The sequence below is a fragment of the Apis cerana genome, linkage group LG13 (assembly GCF_029169275.1).
Source record: "Apis cerana isolate GH-2021 linkage group LG13, AcerK_1.0, whole genome shotgun sequence".
Lineage (NCBI taxonomy): Eukaryota > Metazoa > Arthropoda > Insecta > Hymenoptera > Apidae > Apis > Apis cerana.
In genome coordinates, this window is record NC_083864.1 from 1,027,160 (window position 1) to 1,050,123 (window position 22,964).

Consider the following 22,964-nt stretch of genomic DNA (forward strand, 5'->3'; position numbering starts at 1 on the left):
TCTCATCTGTTGCGAAAGTGATTGTTTAACTGATGCTGATCGTGCCGTCGTGTTGCATTATCGCGATTCTTCTTTAAAGGTATCGCTATACGTGGAAATATCAATTTATTGTTGGAGAGATCTCTAATTGCGTTGCAGATCTTAAAAATGCGCTTCGCTACCTTAATTTTCACATACATATATCCTGGAATCTTTTAGATCTCTTTAATCGATTCCAATATCGAAGCGCTCTTGTCGATTATCATCTAATATCTTGGGAACCACCATGTTCAATTTCGAGGAGGGATAGGCTCACCAGTATATAATAGATCAGAGCCAACTTTTCTTTAAATTAGCGTAAGGATTTCACCCACCACATTACCAATTTGACATGTGCTCTTTTCATCCTTAAAATATAGTTATATCATAATATAATCTTGCAGGCCGCATTCAGGTGAGTTCCAGGAAATATTTCTGAAATTCCAATTTGTCATCTTTGTTTCATTTGAGAATTTTATCCATCACGTTACGAATTTGATTTTTTTCATTCTTAGAGCATGGTTGCAAAATCGTCATCGATTTAATCTTGCAGGACTGCTGCGTTCAAGAGAGTTCACAGTTTCAGGAGATGTCTCTGAAATTTTTTCCAGTTTACTTATCTTTGAGTTTCATCTGAAAAGAATTTCATCCACCACATTACCAACTTGGCATGTGTTCTTTTCATCCTTATGACATGGTTGTATGATGTTGTGATATAATCTTACAGGATTGCTACATTCAGGAAAATTCACAGTTCCAGGTTATGTCTTTAAAATTTTTTCCAGTTTGCTATCTTCATTTCATTTGAGAATTTTATCCATTATTAATTTGATATATGCTTTTTTTATCCTTAGAGCATGGTTCACCATCGATTTAATCTTACAGGACTGTTGCATTCAGGAGAGTTCATAGTTCCGAAATTTTTTCCAGTTTGTATTCTTTGAATTCTATCTAAAAAGGATTTCATCCACCACATTACCAATTTGACATGTGCTCTTTTTGTCTTTAGAGTATGGTTGTATATCGTCAATGTTGTAATTTTGCAGGGTTGCCGTGCTCAAGAGAATTCATAGTCCCAGAAAATGTCTCTGAAATTTTTTCTAATTTGCTATTTTTGACTTTGATTTGAGAAGAATTCATCCATCACGTTACCAATGATTAATATTTTGTCTTTAAGGCATGGTTGTAATTTTGTGCCATGTTTATTCTAGGAGACATTTTCGAAATTTTTTCCAATTTGCCATTTTTGACTTTGATTTGAGAAAAATTCCATTCATCACGTTACCAATTTGATATGTACTCTTTTCGTTCTTAGGACATGGTTGCATGGTCGCCGTCGAATTCTACAGGGCTATCGCGCTCAAGAAAGTTCATAGTTCCAGGAGACATCTCCGAAATTTTTTCAAATTTACCATGTTTGCGTTTCATCTGAGAAGGATTCTCTTAGCTTTAACCTGTTCCTGAAGTTAAGGAATATAGTAATAAAATTTCACGAATTCTTGACAAGTTATTGACAAGTTCGATTCAGATGATCAAAAGCAAAATCCATATGCTAATGACGTTTTATTGTTGAGAGTTCGAAATTCAAAGAGTTCCGATGTTGTAATTCTGATGTTTTGTAATTCTATAGTTCTTGTTTTATAATTCTCTCCAGTTTTTAAGAATTCTCTCCCAGACTGTTACTCTCTGAAGCCCCATGCCAAGTTCCACTCGTGAGCTTGTAGATTGTCAATAGGGGTACACAAGTATCTAATAACGCTGACGACCAACAATGCCATTGAGTCCGTTATTTTTTCAAAAAGCTGTTCTGCATGTATTTTTTCTCAATAGAATGACGCTCAGTAGAATTGCCATTGAGATTGGCATGGCCATAAATATCATAACAAGACTATATTCACACTCCAGATATGTTGAATTGTTTGTACTGAAATGTAAAACAAATGGTTAATAAATTTTTCTGAAAAACGGCATTGTCCTTGCAGTATCATCCTACGTACATATCTGGACACCATCTGTTCAGTGTCTGAAGGGATTCCATTCATCATATTACCAATTTGACTTGTGCTCTTTTCGTCCTTAAAACATGGTTGTATGGCTTCGTGATGCTTAGGACTGCCGCGTTCGGGAAAGTTCACAGTTCCAGGAGATGTTTCCGAAATTTTTTCCAGTTTATTGTTCTTACGTTATATCTGAGAAGTATCACTATACACATATATATGACGTTGTGTATGTTCGTTCACGACAGATGCCTGACGTGTCTCGAAACGAAGATTACGTCGATCATGAAGATCCTTGTAGTAACTCAAGTGAAAGTTGAGGACTCGTTTGCTCACAGTGCTAGAAGAGAAATTACGACTTTGCTTCGACTTCTATAATTCGAATTCCATATTTCGAATATATGGTTGCACTGGGGCCACTGGAAGCGCATATTGGCTTAATATATACTCGATCAACGTACACATACAAAGTCGACGTATAAATGGGCTAGCTTCGTGGTTGTGACTATTGAATTTCAGTCTAAATCATGGAATGTTTGCTTTTAGAAATTTAGAATTTAAGGAATTTTCTAGTTTTATAGTTGTTTCTGCGTGAGCAGAATATTGATGTCTTTCTCGTCCATGATACACTACGATTTCATAGTTAGATTGATTATCCGTAATTCCATCGCTTAAATTTTTCTATGAATCTAATCTATTTTTAATAGGATTTGGTTTAGCGAGGTTTGCGATTATACTATAATGACACGATTTTTCTCTCTTTTTGCAATTTTGATAATAAAATTTGAATTTTTTGAAAGATTTCTCCATTGCTTTGTAAGTTTTTTAGCCGTATGGCTGATACACGTTGTCATGTAGATGTATGTGTATATATACGTATAGCCAAAGTTCAATGTAAGTAGCAATCATTCCTTAAAAATAGTTTCTCGAAAACTAAGACTGATATTATCGTCGATTATAATTATCAATTATAATTATTATAGGAAAATATTCAAAATCTTATTCTCTATAATGTATCTAAAATTAATCAAAATCCATGAAAGCATCGATAGATTGATAAAAATGCTTGGTGCATTTTTTGTCGAAATCAAATTTCGTTTTATGTTAGATTTACAACGCTTCAACAGTGTTCTACTTTTATTAATTCTATATCTTTGGTTGCAAATTAGGTGATAGATTTAAATCATTTAAACATTTATAATATTATTTTTAAAATCAAAACTTATATTTTCGAAATATAAGAAATGTTAACAAAACTAATAATTTATGATTGTTATTTTAAAACGAATTCTACAACCTTGCTAATAGAAAATGAAAAGAAAATTAAGAAAAAGGAAAATATCAAAATATCAGAATGATCAGATATACGAAAAAGTTCAAGGGAGAATAGAAAATAGATATCGTTTATGTAAATAAAAATACTTCTTTAAAAATAATCAATGACTTCCAAAAAATTGTATAAAGTTTGTCCAGCTTCACCAAGAATAATGATTGTAGAAAATAATAATTAGCCAAAAACGAAGAAAAATTTCAAATATATTCAAATCATTTTTTTTCGATTGTTTTCTCTTAACTCTTAAAAATTTCATATTTGATTATTTTGATGTAGTAAAGCTTGATACCATGATATTAGTGAAAGTTGACAATCTTATGAAGTGATAGCTGGAATCAAAAAAATCAGTAGATTCAGAAGAAAAGCTGTCTCTTTATTTAATCATCTGTCCAATTATCTAATTATATGATATAACTATGTATATTAATTGTACAATGAATAACCAGAAAATTAGATATAAACTTTTCTTCTTTTTACTGATATTTCACATTCCTACATATATAATTTAAAATTATTTATTATACAAATTGAAAACAAATAGAAAATGTTTTATTTTTATATGTAGAACATTTTATATATCTTTTAAGATTCTTAATAAAACATAATCAAAACAAATCTGATTTATTTTTTCATAATCATATTACTTGTGAGCTGATAATGAATAAAAATTTGTCGCATTACTTAAAGAAACATTGGACAAAGAACTATTGCAACCAATTTATGAGACAAAGATTATCTTATTGTTTGCTCTAATATACTGTTTATTTTGAATGCATCTTAATATTGAGTAATGATTTGATGTACCATTAATTGAGATAATTAATATGAAAGTTTATAATACATACCTTACTGATAATTGTTAAAGGATTATTATCTTGATCCATATATAAATATTCATAAAAAATATGCAAAATCTTTGTGATAATTTTGACAATTTTGATAATTTGTCATCATTATTGTCACTACCATTGACACTAAAATGCCATAATTTTGCTTGCATTTCATTGTAGAGAAGGAAGTTTATCATTTTTGATAATGTCTGTTTTATTATTTTCTGAGTTGATTATTGCTTATATCTTTGTTGAAAATAATAATGTGTCATTTCTTCGTCAGAAGTGTTCAACTAATTAAAAAATGGCTGAGAAGAGAGATTTGTTGAATCTTATGAATTTATTCCAAATATTGAAATTTGTGCCTTAAATCTTTTTAAAAATTATTAATAATTATAAATAAATTCTTAAAAAAATTATAATACATAAGTTAATTTTTTAATTTATAATACATAAATTATTTCTAAAGAACTTGTATATTTTTTTTGGATTAGAAAAATCAAAAAAAGAACAAAAACTTTTGAAAAATAATATAAATGTAAAATGAAAGAAAAAGAAAGAATTAGAAAGTGAACATTTTGCATTTAAATTATTAATTAAATTAATTGAATATTTTTATCTATTTTCATCTTGAATACTTTTCATAAATGGATATTAATCAAATTAATTTCTAAGAAAGCATCATCTTTAATGATATTTCTAAATTTATTAGAAGAGACATACAAAATTTTGCATCAGCCAATTAAAAGAAATTATTATTACAATAACAGAAATGCAATTGCAAAATTTATTAACTAAAATTCAATTAAATTGATAGAGAATATAATATCTTTATAGAAATATCATTCTTTAATTGACTATGAAAAAGTTTTAACTTTATTTATTTATCATATGGTGTTTTGTTTATGTCTATTCAATTTATAAATAAACAAACATATATGGTTTTAAAAATGTCCAATTTTTTTTTTATTTTTTTAGTAATTTTGCTTCAATTAGTAGACAATAAAAATAATAAAAATATATACACATAGAAAAATTCAACAAAATTTATGATTATGTTTTTGCAAAGTTATAGAATTCAATAGTTTAGAAAAACGGACTAAGCATTCAAACAAGAAAATATATATATATTAAAATGTTTCATTTTAATCCATGCATTTTAATTATCTCCTAAATTATGCTTTATTCAAAAAATATTTCAACAAGTATAAAACTTGTTATTTTTGAAGGAGAATATTTTATGACGATTAGATTTGTCCAAATAAAGATATTTTTGAAATTTCAAACTCATTATTATTTTTTTTTTTAATAAAATTATAAATGAAACTAGACGAATTTATTAAATTATGTTTACTATTTCATTTATTGTCACTTGAAATTTATTTTCTATTAATTATGTAGAAATTATTTTCTATATTCTATATTCGAAACAATAATCTTACACATCGATGCAATTATTTATTCTATTATAATTAATTTATGTTGATATTATTCTATATCCCAATATATGTATTAGTTGGTTCTTTCGAAAAAAATTTTATTTTATATATTTCCACAAAAAAATTCAAAGTTAATGCTGTGAAATAGTAATCCTAGCAGAATCCTTGATTCTTTTTTAATATTATTTCTGTAACAATATACATATCTTCGTGTAGGGTTACTTTTTGAAAATGTGTTTATAATATAATTAATAATTATAATTATAATTATATAAAAATATGAAAAATATAATTCAGTTTTAATATAACAGTTTTACAATCTGAATTGGATACAATGCAATTGCGTTTTCAATGCATTCCAGCAAGAACTGTACTTATATTAATTTTTCATTGTTTTTTTACATAATACAAAGGAATTTGAGCAAATAATATCCAAAAAATGAAGGAATATCATCTTAAAATTTACGAATATATTTTAATTTTAAAATTGCAATTTAAACCGTAAATTGTAACTGTTTTTTACGCAAAAACAGCTAACTGTGTCTATTTATAAATATTTTGTTTTACATTTCAAGTAGCACAAAACTACTGAGACAAAAACTTATCGTTATATTTGTTATTGTATTCAACAGAGATGGGTGGAAAAATTTTAACAATTGAAGTTATTAATAAGTTATTTCAATAATATAATATTCAAAGTATTAAATTAATTAAGTTATTCAAATTTTAAATAAAGTTTATGACTTAAAGTAATTTTATTCGAAATTTTAATCTCCAATTCTGGTGTTCAATTACCCCAATATTTTTGTTCACGTTTCTAAACGACGCATCGTATACAAATTTTTTAATATCAGTGCAATATCAATTTTTAATTCAATAGCCTTCAAAAGTAATAAATCTTGCACCAGTAAATTTTTTTAAATTTACAATAATTTTCATAATAGTATCTTGATATTATCCTTGTATCTTGAACAGACAGCGAAAAGAGCAAAGCCGAGATTGCATCAAAGAGAAAGATCTGTTGATTCAAAATTCAAAAAATTGTGACAAATATCGCCAAAAGAGTTTCCAATTTTTATCTCTGATCGAGCGTCTCTCATACGACACGTAAAAAGTAAATCCGCCCCCGGGTGGGCTCGAACCACCAACCTTTCGGTTAACAGCCGAACGCGCTAGCCGATTGCGCCACGGAGGCCACGTGGATCGGTGATCGAAGAAAACAAAGAAATTTTAAAAGAAGAAATAAACGTTATTAATTAAATGAATAAAAACTAAATAAGAAAAAACAAAGAAAACTTTTAATGTAAATCGAAATAAAATATGTTACGACGCTTATTATGATAAATAGATAATAAAATATACAATTTTATTACAAATATCTCGTTTACGATACAATACAATGTTAATATCTATTATATTTGTCAAGCAAAAGCTATCGAAATGAATAATGTAGTTTTGAAATTCATTTGACATGTCTTTATCATACGCATGAATTTTTAATGGTTATTGTACATTTAACAGATAATACAATTTATCATTCAAGATAATTACAAATATATCATGAAAGAATAAGTGCAAAGAAATTTAAAGAAAAAGTGGGATTACATCAAATAATAGTATTGATTTTCTTCTAACGTAGACACTCTTGAAATAACTGGAATATGATATGATATTAATTAAAATAATTTGCAGATAATTTCTTCTATAGATTGAATCGATGTCAATAAAATTTTAACAATTATTTATGCAAAACAATATGCAAAAAAATTTCGTAAATATTAATTCTATTATAATTTTAAATGGATTATGAAAAATAGGAATTAATGTTAATTATAAAATTTCATACTATATAACAGATTATTTCATATCTGTACAGAATAATTAAAAGAAATACACATAGGATAAAATATTTTTGCACCTATTATAACTAAAAAATAAAATATTAATTCATGGTGATAAAATAATTAAATATATTTTATTTCCAATTAATTAATAGAAAGTTTTAGATATAAAAGTTTTAAGAAATTTAAATATCTGAAAAACTTTCAAAGTTTGAAATAAAGATTCAATCACAAAAAAATCAAAACAAACGAAAAGTTAATATACAATAATATCAATTGAATTTTATTTATTAAATTATAAGCAATTCAAATTTATATTAAAAATTATATTAAATTATATTAAAAATTATATTAAAAAATTTGTATTAAATTTGTATAGAGCAAAACAAAATGAATTAAACTATAGAATTTTATTATTGAATATATACATATATTTCATTCTAATCTTATTTTGTCTCAATTCTTTATAAATAAAATCTTAAATATTTTTGTATACAACTTGATTAGATGTTCGATGAATTTCTTAGCTAATTTAAAACAATTTCACACACAAATTAACGTATAAAACTTTTATATTTTAATATTTTATATATCTTTATATAAAAAGAAAGAATATTTATTGTATATTAAAATTTATATTGTTATTTTGTATGATATTTTAATAATAAAGTAATTATTAAACTGCATCCTTGTCAAGGATAAATCTTACAATAAATAAATCTTACAATCTTACAATCTCAAAATAACGTGCTCTCATATTCATGTCTATTATTTTTCACCTTTTCTTATTACATCTTATTACATCTTTCATCACTTTTTCTTTTCTTTATCGTCAATTTTTTGATGAATTGAATTAATTTCGTTATTTAATAATGAAAAATCAAACTCATCTTTATTTGAACTAATTTCATTATCGCATTCCATGCTTAAAAAATTCAAAAATTTTGAAAATAATATTTCTATTCCCACGATTGTTAACATCGAAAATGTAGTTCGATCCATTACGGTTTAATTTGAGATAAAAAAAATCTAACCATTTAGTATATTATTTTACACTTTATAAGATTATATATAAAGAGTTTAGAGATCTATTCGTGAAACGAATTTTAAAAAACTCAGATATAAGTAAATATTGTCTCCATTCAAATTGCCTCAATCCAAATGGTGGCTGAGAGTCATTGGATATTGGCAAAAAGATATTAACTCTTCTAACCAACAACTCGAGACCATTTTCGATGAATTTCTCATAGAAAACTTAAAATGATTTCACACATAAATTAAAATATAAAACTTTTATATTTTAATATTTTATATATCTTGTTTATAAAGAAAGAAAATTTGTTGAATATTAAAGTCTGTATTCATGTTATTTTATAGTATAGTGGGTTATTTTATAAAGCAATCGTCAGAATTGTATTCTCGATTTGTCAGGACAAGTATCACAGTAAAATGATATCTTTCATCTTTCTTATTTCATTGCAAACATTTACAATCCTTCTTAACTCTTGTTAATGTAATATGTTTTCACATTCATTATATATTATTCTTATTTTCCACCTTTTACTTCATCTCTATCTTTATCATTGCTTTTTCTCTCTATCGTCAATTTCTTTGTAAGTAAAAATAATTTTAATAACGAAAAATCAAATTCATCTTCGCTTGAATTAATCATTATCATATTCTATTCTTGCAAAATTCAAAAACTTTGAAAATAATATTCCTATATATCCATGACTGTCAAACTTGGAAGAAAATCTAGCTATTTATTCTATATTTCATAAAATTAAAATTAAAAAGATAAAATTAATTTTCAAATCTATAAAAAATAATTGTTTCAATGTAATGTAAGTAATAACTATACAAATAAGTAACTATACAAATATAAAATTTTTAATCCTTTTTTTAACATTTACAGATTAAATAAAATACACGTATATATATATATATATATAAGCAGAGAATTAATCGATAAAATTGATTAGTTATATTTCAATAATTGAGAAATATTCTCAATTAAAATTTTTTAAGAAGCATTTAAATTTTAATTTTATAATGTCTGAAAATATTTATTTTAATTTAAGTCGTTATAAATTTTTTTGTAAATTAAAATTAAAGGTTAAGTAATTATTTCATACATTGTAATGATTTGTGCAATTTTTTTTATATATTCCACATTGTTCTACGCAAAAAGAATCGAAGTAGAAACTCTATTTTTCTTTATTGCCATATTTGATTTGCAAAATTTTTTAAAAATATATTAAAATTAATTTTAATAGTATATTTAATTTTAAACTATTTTATATTATAATATATATATATAATATTCCTAATTTTTTATTCCTTTCAATCTTTGCAGTCAATATGCAATATATCTTCTTACTTACTTTCATTGCTTTCATTGTTTTGTCAAATTAGCACTGTTTAGATCTATATTTATCGAAAAATTTATAGAATAGGATTATAGTCTAGGATATTCTATTATAACAAATAGCCATAACTTCTTTTTTTGATAAGCATTTTTTCCTTAACATCTTGTTTCTTCAAAATATCATTTCCAATTCTCAAGGTCCAGTTCATGTTTCATTATGTTTCAAATTCGAAGCACTTTCCAAATTTATTGCCTTCTATGACTTTTTCTGTCACTCAGATATTTTTAATACGCGGTTTTACTTAAAGCTTCAAATCAAATAAATATTTATAGATTATTATGTATTTTTTTATTCTGTACTAATTAAATGCAATGTTAATTTTTTTTTATATATATTTAGTCGCATTTTTTAGATTTTGCACATTTTTAACTAATAAATTGTAATGAAAAATAATACTATTTTCTAAAAATTAAATCTTCATGTAAAGCTCAAAATTGGAAAAAAATAATTTTGTCCATTGGAACCACTGTGCGCTGCTTGGCAATGGATTTCTTTGGAATTATCGAGAATTACCAAAATAATGGCTTTATGGCGACGATATAAATTAGGGAACTTTTTAAGTATTTGAAGACAAATTCCAAGAGTTCTGTTTGATCTTCCACAAGGTTACTCATCATTTGATCTAACAAATATGTATTGTTATTTCATCAAATTTTGAATACCAGGGTATGATTAATATTTTATTAAAATAAGATAACTATTGCATTCTAATCGAAAGTATAACAAAATTAGAAATAAAGAATAAATAAAAAAAAACATGAGAAAATAATATTCGAAATCGAGTTTTAATAGTGGTTTTAATAATTTTTTCATTGCCAGTATTGTTTTATCTTGATTTTGATTCATTCTTTTATAAAGCATATTATAAATGAGAATGCAAGAAAAAAAAGTTAATCAATTTGTAATATGCGTTTGAAATATAAATAAAAAGGACAGTATGCGATATATACGCACTTTTTAAAAATATTGATTTGATATTGATTTGAATTGTTAATCTAAGGAATTGTTAAATTTTTTCTTCAATTCTATAATCTCGTATAAGAAATTCGAATTGATCAAAATTGATTGAAGAATAATAGAAGGAACAAAAAAATAGAAAATCATTAAAATTCAATTTTTTTAATTTGAAGAATTCCTGAATAAAAAATAAATATATTATTAATCTTTTTAAATATGATTTCTGTTTCAGTTTAATATAATATGTAATATAATTATGGAATATATAATATATAATATTTATAATTTTTTAAAATGAAAAAATTTTAATACTTTTAATTATGAAAATTAAATTTTGATTTATTATTCAAAGTTTATTTCTTCAGTTTATAATTTTCAATAATTTAGCAATAATTTATGAGCAGATATAATTCTCTAATGTTTTCCAAATTCTTAATCTAAACAAATATATGAGAGTAACGGTCATTTCATAAGTCACACTTGCCTAGTCACACTGCGATCGCAAAGGTTTTAAGGTTTTAGACCCCTTCGAAACCGCCCTTCAATACGACTCTAACCTTCTCTTAGTTTGCGTTTTCATAAAGAATAATGATTGCAGAAACAAAGATTCGCGATTATAGATGAGATCAATTGGAAAAAATAGAATTTAAATCGGATAGAATGATACAGATCAAAATACAATTAGAATTATTACAATCAGTGGTCAATTAGCCGTAAATAGTTAAAGTAAATCATTCGTTCATTATATCGTTCATATAAATGATCATATAGTCCTAAGGATCGATAGTAAGTGGTCCTTCGAGATTATAATAACATCATTAGTTCAGGCATCCCATTTGTGCAATATTCAAAATCATTTAGTTTACAGAAATAATAATCAAAATTTAATATTGATTAATACCATGTTTTATGTCCATTAATAATTCGAATAAAATTATTTTGATAATCGAATTACTAATTATAATAAAGAAAAATACATTCACTTTTACCAATTTGAAATCTTATGAAAATTTTTATTTGTATTTACGGATTTTGGTAAGTAGATAGGTTGAATATCATAATATAATTTATCTATGAATTTAAATAAAATTGTTTGTACAATAATTTACTATAAATTTATATATAATATCATATTCCGGAATTTGTTATAATTCGATATATAATTAATAATTTTCATGAAATACTATATATATTGCATGTTATTAAAATATCAAAATATTGTATTATATTAAAATTTTTTATAATTTACAATGATGGTATGTCGTTTCACAATGAATGTTTCCGAGATTATCAATCCAAAGATGCAAGAGATTCAAATTCTAAGAATTTAAAACTCAAAATTATTCTCTGATTCATTTTCATATAATATATTAAAGAGTTTTTTTTATAGAATATTAAAAAGTTTTCTTCAAAAATTCAGAACAATTTTTTTTCAGATATTTAATAATCATTTCTAATTATTTCAATTTTATATATGTTTGATATTTTATATTTGAAACTTATAATATTAAAAAAATAATATCAAAAGTTTCTTTTGGTATTTTGTATTTTTGAATATTAAACTTAATTAAAAATAAAAAACGATAAATACTTGTATTTCTTCCAACTGGATGCAATTCGTATTGTATATTATTTTCCTGCTTCGAAATTATTCAACAAATTTATATGTTTCCTGTTATAAATTTATGTTATTAATTATAAAGTTATATAACCATTGTTTATCATTCATATTCTCAATTTATTTTAAGATATTTAAAGATTATAAATATATATATGTTTTCTATCATACATTCCTAATAAAATGATATCGGATTTTATTAAAATATATTTTATAAAATATTTCATATATATTTCAAGTTACATTATATAAATTACAATAGCATATAATTTCATTTGAAATTAAATTAAATATAAAATTATTCGTTCAAGTATTAATAATTGTGTTTTAACAATATTATTTGAAATAATATTAATTATAATTATAATAATAATTATTTAAAATAAAAATTATTTTTAAAACAATATACAACATAAGTACAATATAAGTACAATAAGTATAATATAAGTAAATTAAGTACAATATACAACATATAAAAATTATTATAATTAGTTTAAGTTAATTAGATATTATGCAAATATTTCTCTTACATATTATTATTCGAACACATTCTCTTTTATTCATATCTTCCAATTTCTTCCTGTTACTGCTATTGAATAAAATAATGACATGAAATAATGATATAAGCAAGAAAGAAGTTCTCTTGTAGAATAACCGAAAAATACTATTCATGCTCTCAACACTTGGAATGGAAAAGGACAATAAAGAAAAGATTGAAGATTAAAATAAATGACAATAAAAATTAATAATACAAACAAGAAACTTGAATACTATAATTTTCTCGAAAACAATATCTATTATAGAAAATCTCTTTGCAGAAGGTATGCATAAAATCGATCGATTGTAATTTACCGCAATAGCTATACATTATACTATTATTATTGTAAAAAAATAACACTATGAAAATACGAAAGAGAAAAACAATTGCGCAAATAATATATCAAGCCGAAATATAGTCGAATGATTCTTCCAGTTCTACATCTATGACCATCGATATCTGACTAGAAATATGGACGTATTCAACAAACACTATCACATCTATTGTACTGTGTTGAAAATCATTGGACTATGGCCGTACAATAACTCAGTCTATGTGTGGATTCAAAGATTATGGATATCGGCATTATTTTTTGGCAATATAATAATTCAGGTGACGAAAATTATAATTTTCCTTTATGTAATTCATTGTACTTTTACAGAAATATTTTATAGGATATTGTGTTATATCTATTTATTAAAGTATATTAATGTTCTTTTCCATAAATTAATAATATACATTTATTTTTGAAATAATAATTATGATTTTAAGTTTGTTAATAGTATATTGTATTAGCATGATATGAATGTATGAAAATATATTTATATAATATTCAGAAATTTCAATTTCAATTTCAATTTTTTGAATTGCACTGTTACATTCTCTTATATTTTCTTAGATTTCTGTAATAATACATTTGCATAATAGTAATTTTTAAATAATAAATTTTACATAAATTTACGTACATCAAATTAATATTTCGCGATATAAATCAGCATTAAAATCAAACTTATAGTGCGTATAAAACTTCGGTAAAATTGATACTCTCAACGATAATTTTAATATTAATTTTATTTTTTAACTATAATATTTATATAACATTTATTATAACATTTTTTGTTGACCTATCTTTTCATATATCATTTATTCAAAGAAGAAAACCAAAATTATTTTTATATATTTTTAGAAATGAATGCGAACATTGCGAATGATCGTTAAAATTTCTAATATAATGAAAAAAAGAAATATTTTTTCACTATTAATCATTGCGCTTCAATTGTTTTTGTTTATTTTTTATATAATTTAATTGCTTTTTCCTCAAGAAAAAATAAAAGTCTGTATATTATTTGGATAATATCATAATTTATTTCGAATTAGTTTTGGAATTTTATCTAAAAAAATATAATGAACCATAAAATTGACTTTTGATTTGATAAGATTAATAAAAAGAAATAATATGTCTCAATTTTTTATCTTACTGATACATTCATGAATTTCGATTTTAGTAATAAAATGAATATGCTCGAAATGATATGTTTATTCAATGTTAATATTCAATGTTTTTTAATCTAATATAAGATTATTAAATAGAAAAAAAAATATTCAAAATTCTTTCAATATCTACATTTTAATCATATTATTAATCATATAACATGATTATTATTTTATGTTCATTAAAAAGAACCATAAGCACTAATGATAATAGGAGATGGAAATTTGTTAAGTGTATCCAAAGCTATTTTGAAATGTATATAAGCTAGTGCTTGTAACTGGTGCTATATTTTTTTAACTATAAGTACAAATATATAAAAATGCGATACGAGAGTTAGATCTCTTACAATTTTAGTAGATAATTATATTCAACGGTCAGAATACGATATGTTCTCGATAAGTGCCAGATTCATTGAATTTCTCTTTTAGTGAACCTCCAGAATTTCTTTCAAGTTTAATTCATCTTGAGGCATGATATAATAATCATATAATAATATCATTGAATTCAATTGGAGTTGCATAAAGATATCAAGATGATGATAATCAAGAATTAAAGCATATATTTATTATAGATTTTTCTAACCAGAACAATGTTAGTTGTCATTGAATCTCTTGGATATCTTGAGTATGTTATTCTTGGGATCGATTTCCATTTCAGCCAGGCTGAAGTATGTGAAAAATATACGATTGTAAATATCGACTTAATTTTCTTCAAAAACGGCAATCTTCTTAGGCAATATTATTCTTTATTTAGTTTTAATGAAAGTCGATAATAGTGGATCGACAATAATGAAAAAAAATTTCTATGTGAAAAACTTCTTCGAATAAGCTGGTTGTAAATCTTAAGGAAGCAATAAATAATAAATTATTTTTTTAATGTCGAAAAATTATAATTATAAATTTTTATTTTTAATTTTTGTAAGTATTTAGATATCATGTAATATAAGTATGGAATAGATTTATGTTTTTTTAAACAGGATAAATTTTATTACTTTTAATTATGCAAATTAAATTTTAATTTATTATTCAAGGGTTGCTTTTTCAGCTTACTATTCTCGATAGTCTAACAAAAATTCACAAGTAGATATAGATCCTCAATCTAAACAGAGATACTAGAGCAATAGCCATTTTAGAAGTCATTTGTTTAATGCTTTGCGATTGATTATTATGGAAGTTATCGGAGGGGTCTTGAACTCCACGCGGTGCAATGTCATCTCCTTCGAAACGTCTTCCAACGTCATTATTGGTTGCTCTAGCTCTATTTTAGTTCACAGAAAATAATGATTGGAGAAAAGATCTTTGAAAACTTTTTAGATCAGATCAATTAAAAAAAAAAAATTGAATTTAGATCAGATAGAATTTAACGACAATACAGATAGAAATATAGTTAGAATCATTATAATCAGTCACCATTATTTATTCATTCATTCAAATATAAATCATACAGTTCTAAGTGGTTCTTCGAGTAATATCATCAATTCAGACATCTCATTTGTAAAATATTCAAAATTTAGTTTAAATTTTAATAGAAATAATAGTCAAAATTCAATATCGGTATTTTAATGGCATATTTTATGTCCATGTTATATAATAATCCATATTAATTATCCATATTATATTTTTTTTACATTATCACTGCATTCTGATGTTATTTTCATTCACTAATTTCTCCGAATAAAATTATTTTGATAATCGAATTATTATAATAAATTTTTTAATATTTATAATAAAAAAAAAATACATTCATCTTAACTAATTTGACGTTTTTACAACAATTTACCTATGAATTTGTATATAATGTTATATAATGCTACTATTCTGGAATTTACTATAATTCGATATATAATTAATAATTTTCATTAATATATACATTGTACGTTATTAAAATATTAAAATATTGTATTATATCAAAATTCTCTAGAATTATTTATTTAACAATTCAATTCAAGCATTATAAGCCCCCATCATTTTCTAATAAATACAATATAAATCAGAATACTTGTGGAATATCTATAACTTTATTTTCCCGAATATAATGAAAACGATATCATAACAAAAATTATTATCAGATATTGATGGAATTGGTAATTGAACGTTAAAAAGAAAAATTTTAAAATAAAAAAATGGAGTATCACGAATAAATTCCTAAAGTATTTTTTAAAGAATTGTTAAATATCTAAATATTCTAATTTATAACTTATTTATTAATTTTAAGATTTAATGATTGTTTATATCATCATCATCTTTTTTAAGATCGATGATATATAAAATGATATAATGTTTTCCTCTCGTGCAATATTGCGTTGTCGAACAATAAATATAAAATATTGAATTGATTAGAAAATAATGTAAGTTTTATGAATATAAAAGTTATAAAAAAATATATGTATTCTTTTGTTATAATGATGATATGTTGTTTCACAATAGATATTTTCGAGATTATCAATTTCAAATTTTAAGAATTCAAAAATCAAAATTTTTTTTTCTGCATGATTTTTTTCATATAATATTGAAGAGTTTTTATAGAATTTCAGAAAGTTTTGTTTAAATTCAGAAAATTAAAAAAATTTTTTCAATTATTTTTTCAATTATTTTTTAAAAATAAATTTTTAAAAAATTTTTTTATTTTTTCTTAATATTTATATTTTATGTATGTTTGATTGATTATATTTGAAATTTTAATATTAAAAAAAAAATGTTGAAAATGTTTTTTGGTTTTTTGAGCATTTGAACACTATTAAAATTAATTAGAAATATTAAAAAACAATAAATACTTGTTGTTCTTTTAACTCGATCTAATTAATTTATAATATTTATATTATTTTTCCGCTTAATGAGCATCTTAAAAATTTTATAAATATTTATATCTTTTCTATAATAAAGTTTTATAAATATTTTTCCAAATTATCTTATAAATTTACAAAAATTAGAAAATCTTAATCATTATTTATTATTTATATTTTCAATTGATTGTAGAATATATATTTTATGATCAATCCTCAATTTTAATAAAAAAGATTATAAATTTATACATATTTTCTATCATATATTCTAATAAAATTATATTGGATTTCATTTAAATTATCAAAATATTTCATATATATTTCATATATACTTATTTCACACAAATTACAATAGTGTACAATTTTGTTCAAAATCAAATTAAAGATAATAAAATTCTACATTCCTATAATTAAATAATTAAATGCATTCTATAAAATAACTTATTATATATTCCATAAAATAACTTAAAATGATAATTATTTTAATAATACAGCATTCAATATCTAAAAGTTACTTTCGACAATAATTAATATAATATAGTATTTTAAGATATTATGCAAACTTTTTTCTAACATTATTATCATTCAAGCAAAACACTTTCTTTTTTATTGATCTCTTCCAATTTTTTTCTTATTCCTCCAATTAAATGAAATAACAATATGAAATATTCGTAATTGAATAAAGTAACAATACAAGTAAGGAAGAAGTTCTCTTGTAGAATAACCGAAAGATACTATTCATGCTCTCAACATTTGGAATGGAAAAGGAAAATAAAGAAAAGATTAAAGATTAAAATAAATGACAATAAAAATTAATAATATAAACAAGAAACTTGAATACTATAATTTTCTCGAAAACAATATCTATTATGCAAAATCTCCTTGCAGAAGGTATGCATAAAATCGATCGATTGTAATTTACCGCAATCGTTACACATTATACTATTATTATTGTAAAAAAATAACACTATGAAAATACGAGAAAGAAAAATAATTGCGTAAATAATATATCAAGCCGAGGTATAGTAATAATTCTTCCAGTTCTACATGACAGTCGATATCTGACTAGAAATATGGACGTGTTCAACAAACACTATCATAGTTATAGTACTGTGTTGAAAATCATTGGACTATGGCCGTATAATAACTCAGTCTATGTGTGGATTCAAAGATTATGGATATCGGCATTATTTCTTGGCAATATAATAATTCAGGTGACGAAAATTATAATTTTTCTTTGTATAATTCATTGTATTTTTATAGAAATATTTTATAGAATATTGTGTTATATCTATTTATTAAAATATATTAATGTTCTTTTCCATAAATTAATAATATACATTTATTTTTGAAATAATAATTATGATTTTAAGTTTGTTAATAGTATACTGTATTAGCATGATATAAATGTATGAAAATATATTTATATAATATTCAGAAATTATTATATTTTGATATATATACAGTGTCCAATTAATAAATACACATATGGCATAATTTTATTTCGTTTAAAAATTAATTTTCGAAAGAAGTGTATTTTAGAAGTTGTAGAGTTGTTCTTTATTAACATACGTATATATGCATATCATTTAAAAAGAAAAAGACTTAAAATTTTATAATGTTTGCATATTTTCAGATATAGAAGAATTTTCTTTTATAATTTATTTGTATCTAATTGAAGATCTAATTAAGGTTAAGCAATTACTCTTTAAAAAATTTAATTTTTTTAAAAAAAACGAAACGAAAAAATTTTATTCTAATTTTTATTTCTTATTCCTTTATATATGCTATTCAACTTTTGTATACATGTATAAAAAAAACATATTAAAATTAATATCTATATTTTTATGTTTTTACATCTACATTTTATTTTTATTTTTTATATTTTTGTTTTATATATTTTTGTTTTACAATAAACTTATAATATTATATATATTTTAGAACACTGATTAAATGATAAAAATGATAATGTATTTAAGAACAGATTGAAATGTTATATAATTTTTACAAAATTTAATATTTTTAATATATTATAATTAAAAATTTTTTAGATAGTGTCACTTATAAGATCTGAAATTACGTTACGAAACTGTATTTTAATATTTTCTACGACTTGTCCACTTATAATAATTTTGTTACGATATATAAGTTTTATAGTATTTTTTCCTATGGTAAGTAAAAATTAAAGTTATTTTAGATTTTTTCATAGAAAAATATTTTTACATGTCATTTTTTTTTTTTTGGCATAGATAAAATATTTATTTCGTCATATATGTATGGAAGAAAGTATAATACAAGATTCAATAGAAATACAGATACGAACGAAATACATCGATGATTCTTGTCAAAGGATCGATTTATATTTCCGTAAGAAATATGTAAATTTCTTTTATAATATTTGTCGCAAAAACTTAAATATTTCAAAATAATTGTATATTATTAAATTTATAAGTTTTAATATAAATTTTTTATTATATATATAATCTTTGAACTATATATATATATATATATATATATATATGTATATAATATTAAGAACAATTAATATTACTAATACTTGTAATATTTACTTGTTACTTTTTAACAAAAATACCAGAATATTTTTCATTTTTACAACAAAAATGTTTTTTCAATGATAATATTATATTAATATTCTAGTTTAAACATAATTTATTGTATAGTTTTTCCAATTTTTAGGTATGACTTTTTTAACTGTTACATTATTTTGTATATTCTTATTGTATTTTTTAATAATGCATTGCATAATGCCTTTGAACGAATCTTATATACGTATCCTTCATTACGTTACATTATTTTCTGTCAATCGAATAATATATTTTTATATTTTATGCTTGGATTTTTTATTTGTTCTTACATTTGGATTATTATCTGTAATATGTACGGAATCAATAATCGGAATTTATAGTTATCATACAGGCATGTTATTTAAAATTATTAGGTAAGTAAATTATCATATTCCTCTTTCATAATACTTATTATGTAACAAATATTAACAATTACAGTATTTACAACATTTTTTACAATATGAATTAACATTCATAAGATTATAATTGATCGCACAATATTCGTAAATTTAATATTATTTAAAATATTATATTTTTCTTATTCCTTATATAGAATATTAATATATAGATTATATTGATAAACATTAAGTAATATACGTTAAGTGTACAAACAAATATATTCGAGAAATCGATTTGAGAAGTTTTGATTTAAAATTCTGAGATGACTAGAAAGCAACTTCTATTTTGGCATAAATTTTCATTTCGATTTTATTATTCGTTAACGAAAGTTATTAATATAGGTATTAACGAAATGATGTTTTATAATTGATCACAGTTTTTCAATAATAATTTCTTAGCAAAATGAAAAATTAAAAAAAAAAATTGCTTGAAATCTTTCAGATGTTATCATTTAAGCGTTGTCACTATTAAAATCTTAACAATAGATTTTAGAAATTTTGAAACTCTAAATATATACATAAATACATATAAACTATATAAATACTGACAAATCTATATTTTTTAAATTTTCATTAAATATCTAATATATAGTAAAAAAAAAAAACTAAAAAAAAATATCTTTCATTATATTCTTCGCGAACAAATTGCAGTTTTTATAAAATTCTTCTTATATATTATACTATAAATTAATCCATTTAATTTTTGCAAAAAGAAAAGTCATGAACTACAATTTTTAAGAAAGTTGTAATGTTTTAAAGACAAAGTACTAATACTTTATTGATCAATTATACAAATATATACAAAACAATTTTAAATAATAAAATTATAAAATTCTTTCTTAAGCAATGTTTATTTACATTATTTATATTATCTCATGTTTTTAGCCATCGAATACAAAAGATTATTACGTATTTAGCTATATTTAATCTCTCATCGAAGCAAATTGATTCGAAACTCATAGAGATTTATCACGTGGTGGATATTCATAATCGAGCTATCAAGTTAGTAAAATATAACATGATATTAATATAAATTAATCTTTTATATACTTATATTATATATAATATGTCGTTTGCGAATTTCATGTGGCAATGGAAGACTTATCAATGTTTTAATAAATAATTCAGGACAACAGTTTATGATGTCCGCTCTTCTAGTTGTAATTTCAATGGCTATAAGTCTGCATCGAGTAAGTATTTTTTCTTTATTACATGGTAATAATAAACGAATTCGCAGATATCAGAATTCTCACTTACACCAGATATTCTATTTCAATTTGTTCACACAATTAATCTCTTGAATTGACACAATATAATATTTTATACGAAACTTGTATTTGAAAATAGATATTTTTAATGACTCTTCGATTTGTCTAATAATCTAATAATTTTTCTAGTTCTCAAACTTTCTATTTTGTATTTTTTTTTAAATAAAATTATATATTTTTATTTAATGAAAATCCTAATCTATTCCAAATTTATTTTCCTAATTTGATTTTTGGAAATCATTCAAGATTATTTATTTATTATTATTAATTAGTAGAAATTTATTCTATATTTTAAGAAATATCTTTGCACATCGATACAGTGATTTATTCTGTTCTTAAATTATAGTTCTTTTCACTCAGAACTGTCACAACTAATTTGAAAGATATCTCTTATGCGATTCTATAATGGTTGATTTTTCTCTAAAAATTTTTTTTACCATTTATGTAACTCTGAAAAAAATTCAAATTCTATGGAATAGTAACTTTAATAAAATATTTTATGTCAATAACTATACTATTCTTTATATAAATAATTTATTTCCATCAAAAATCTTTTGACTATAATCAAAGCAAAATTTAAACAATTATATGAGATATTAAGTGAATTTCAATGAGCAACATAATTCGTATAATAATGGAATAGGTTAAAATTTTCAATAAATATATGTAGATTCATTTAAAAAAACAAAAATTATCGTCATCATTAGAAGATCTCTTGAAATACAAATTATATATGCAACACTTTTTGTAAATAAAATTCAGAAGATAATTGTGCAAATACAGATTAAAACGAGACATTCTGTATGCAAAGGTAATCTTGTATAAGATATTGAATAAATAATAATAATAAGTAAATGTAATCAATCTAAAAGTGAATATATCGTATTGAATATACTTTTTTTAAAAATATTTTACAGGTAGTAAATGCGATTACAATTAAGAAGGATCAATTAGAAATTTTAATCTCTCTTATAATTTTTGCCAATCATTTGGTGATTATGTTTTCATGTAACTATAGTAGTCAGATTCTTATGAACAATAGTGAAGAATTTTTTCATGAATTGTAAGTTTGAATTTTTATTCATTAAATTAATTACTGTAACAATAAAATATGTCTCTATTTAATTGACAGATATATTCCTGCATGGTATTTTATACCGTTAAAAGTACAAAAGATTTTATTATTTATTATGATACGAAGCTCAAAGGCATGTGTACTTCACATTTTTGGTGTATTCGTTCCATGCTATGTAGGATTTACAGCGGTAATGTTTAAATAAAGACATCATCATTTTAATTCAAACTAATAAAAATTATTTCATTTCAGATGTTGAGTACTTCGTTCTCATATTTTACTTTGATATACTCGATACAATAGAATTGATAATATCATATTAAATATATTATATTGAAATAAACAATTATTATTACTCTGTACT

General features: G+C 22.7%; 1 protein-coding gene and 1 non-coding gene across 4 annotated transcripts; one reads left to right on the top strand and one right to left on the bottom strand.

Moving 5' to 3' along the window:
- Nucleotides 1-6,738: 6,738 nt before the first annotated feature.
- Nucleotides 6,739-6,812, bottom strand: Trnan-guu (transfer RNA asparagine (anticodon GUU)). The gene has a single exon. It is a non-coding gene; the product is annotated as a tRNA-Asn (tRNA).
- Nucleotides 6,813-17,983: 11,171 nt separating this feature from the next.
- LOC107996978 (uncharacterized) lies at nucleotides 17,984-22,962 on the top strand. Of its 3 annotated transcripts, none has more exons than XM_062084034.1 (9): nucleotides 17,984-18,488; nucleotides 19,326-19,445; nucleotides 19,524-19,641; nucleotides 19,972-20,233; nucleotides 21,143-21,259; nucleotides 21,357-21,447; nucleotides 22,443-22,588; nucleotides 22,658-22,790; nucleotides 22,853-22,962. In XM_062084034.1, the coding sequence occupies exons 1-9, from the start codon at nucleotides 18,348-18,350 to the stop codon at nucleotides 22,901-22,903; spliced, it is 1,179 nt and encodes a 392-aa protein (XP_061940018.1). In that variant the 5' UTR covers nucleotides 17,984-18,347; the 3' UTR covers nucleotides 22,904-22,962. The 3 variants fall into 3 exon arrangements, with proteins under 3 accessions (XP_061940018.1, XP_061940020.1, XP_061940019.1); XM_062084035.1 differs by having other exon boundaries at nucleotides 18,312-18,488; nucleotides 19,330-19,445; XM_062084036.1 differs by lacking the exon at nucleotides 19,326-19,445 and having other exon boundaries at nucleotides 17,988-18,488.
- The last annotated feature ends 2 nt before the right edge of the window (nucleotides 22,963-22,964 follow it).

What these genes read in the sequence shown, in the direction of transcription:
- LOC107996978 (XM_062084034.1), top strand. Translation starts at nt 18,348, where the DNA reads ATGGACGTGTTCAACAAACACTATCATAGTTATAGTACTGTGTTGAAA. An exon ending in ATGTTATTTAAAATTATTAG is followed by an intron (nt 20,234 to 21,142) that starts GTAAGTAAATTA and finishes TCATGTTTTTAG; the next exon opens with CCATCGAATACAAAAGATTA. An exon ending in GAAGAATTTTTTCATGAATT is followed by an intron (nt 22,589 to 22,657) that starts GTAAGTTTGAAT and finishes TTTAATTGACAG; the next exon opens with ATATATTCCTGCATGGTATT.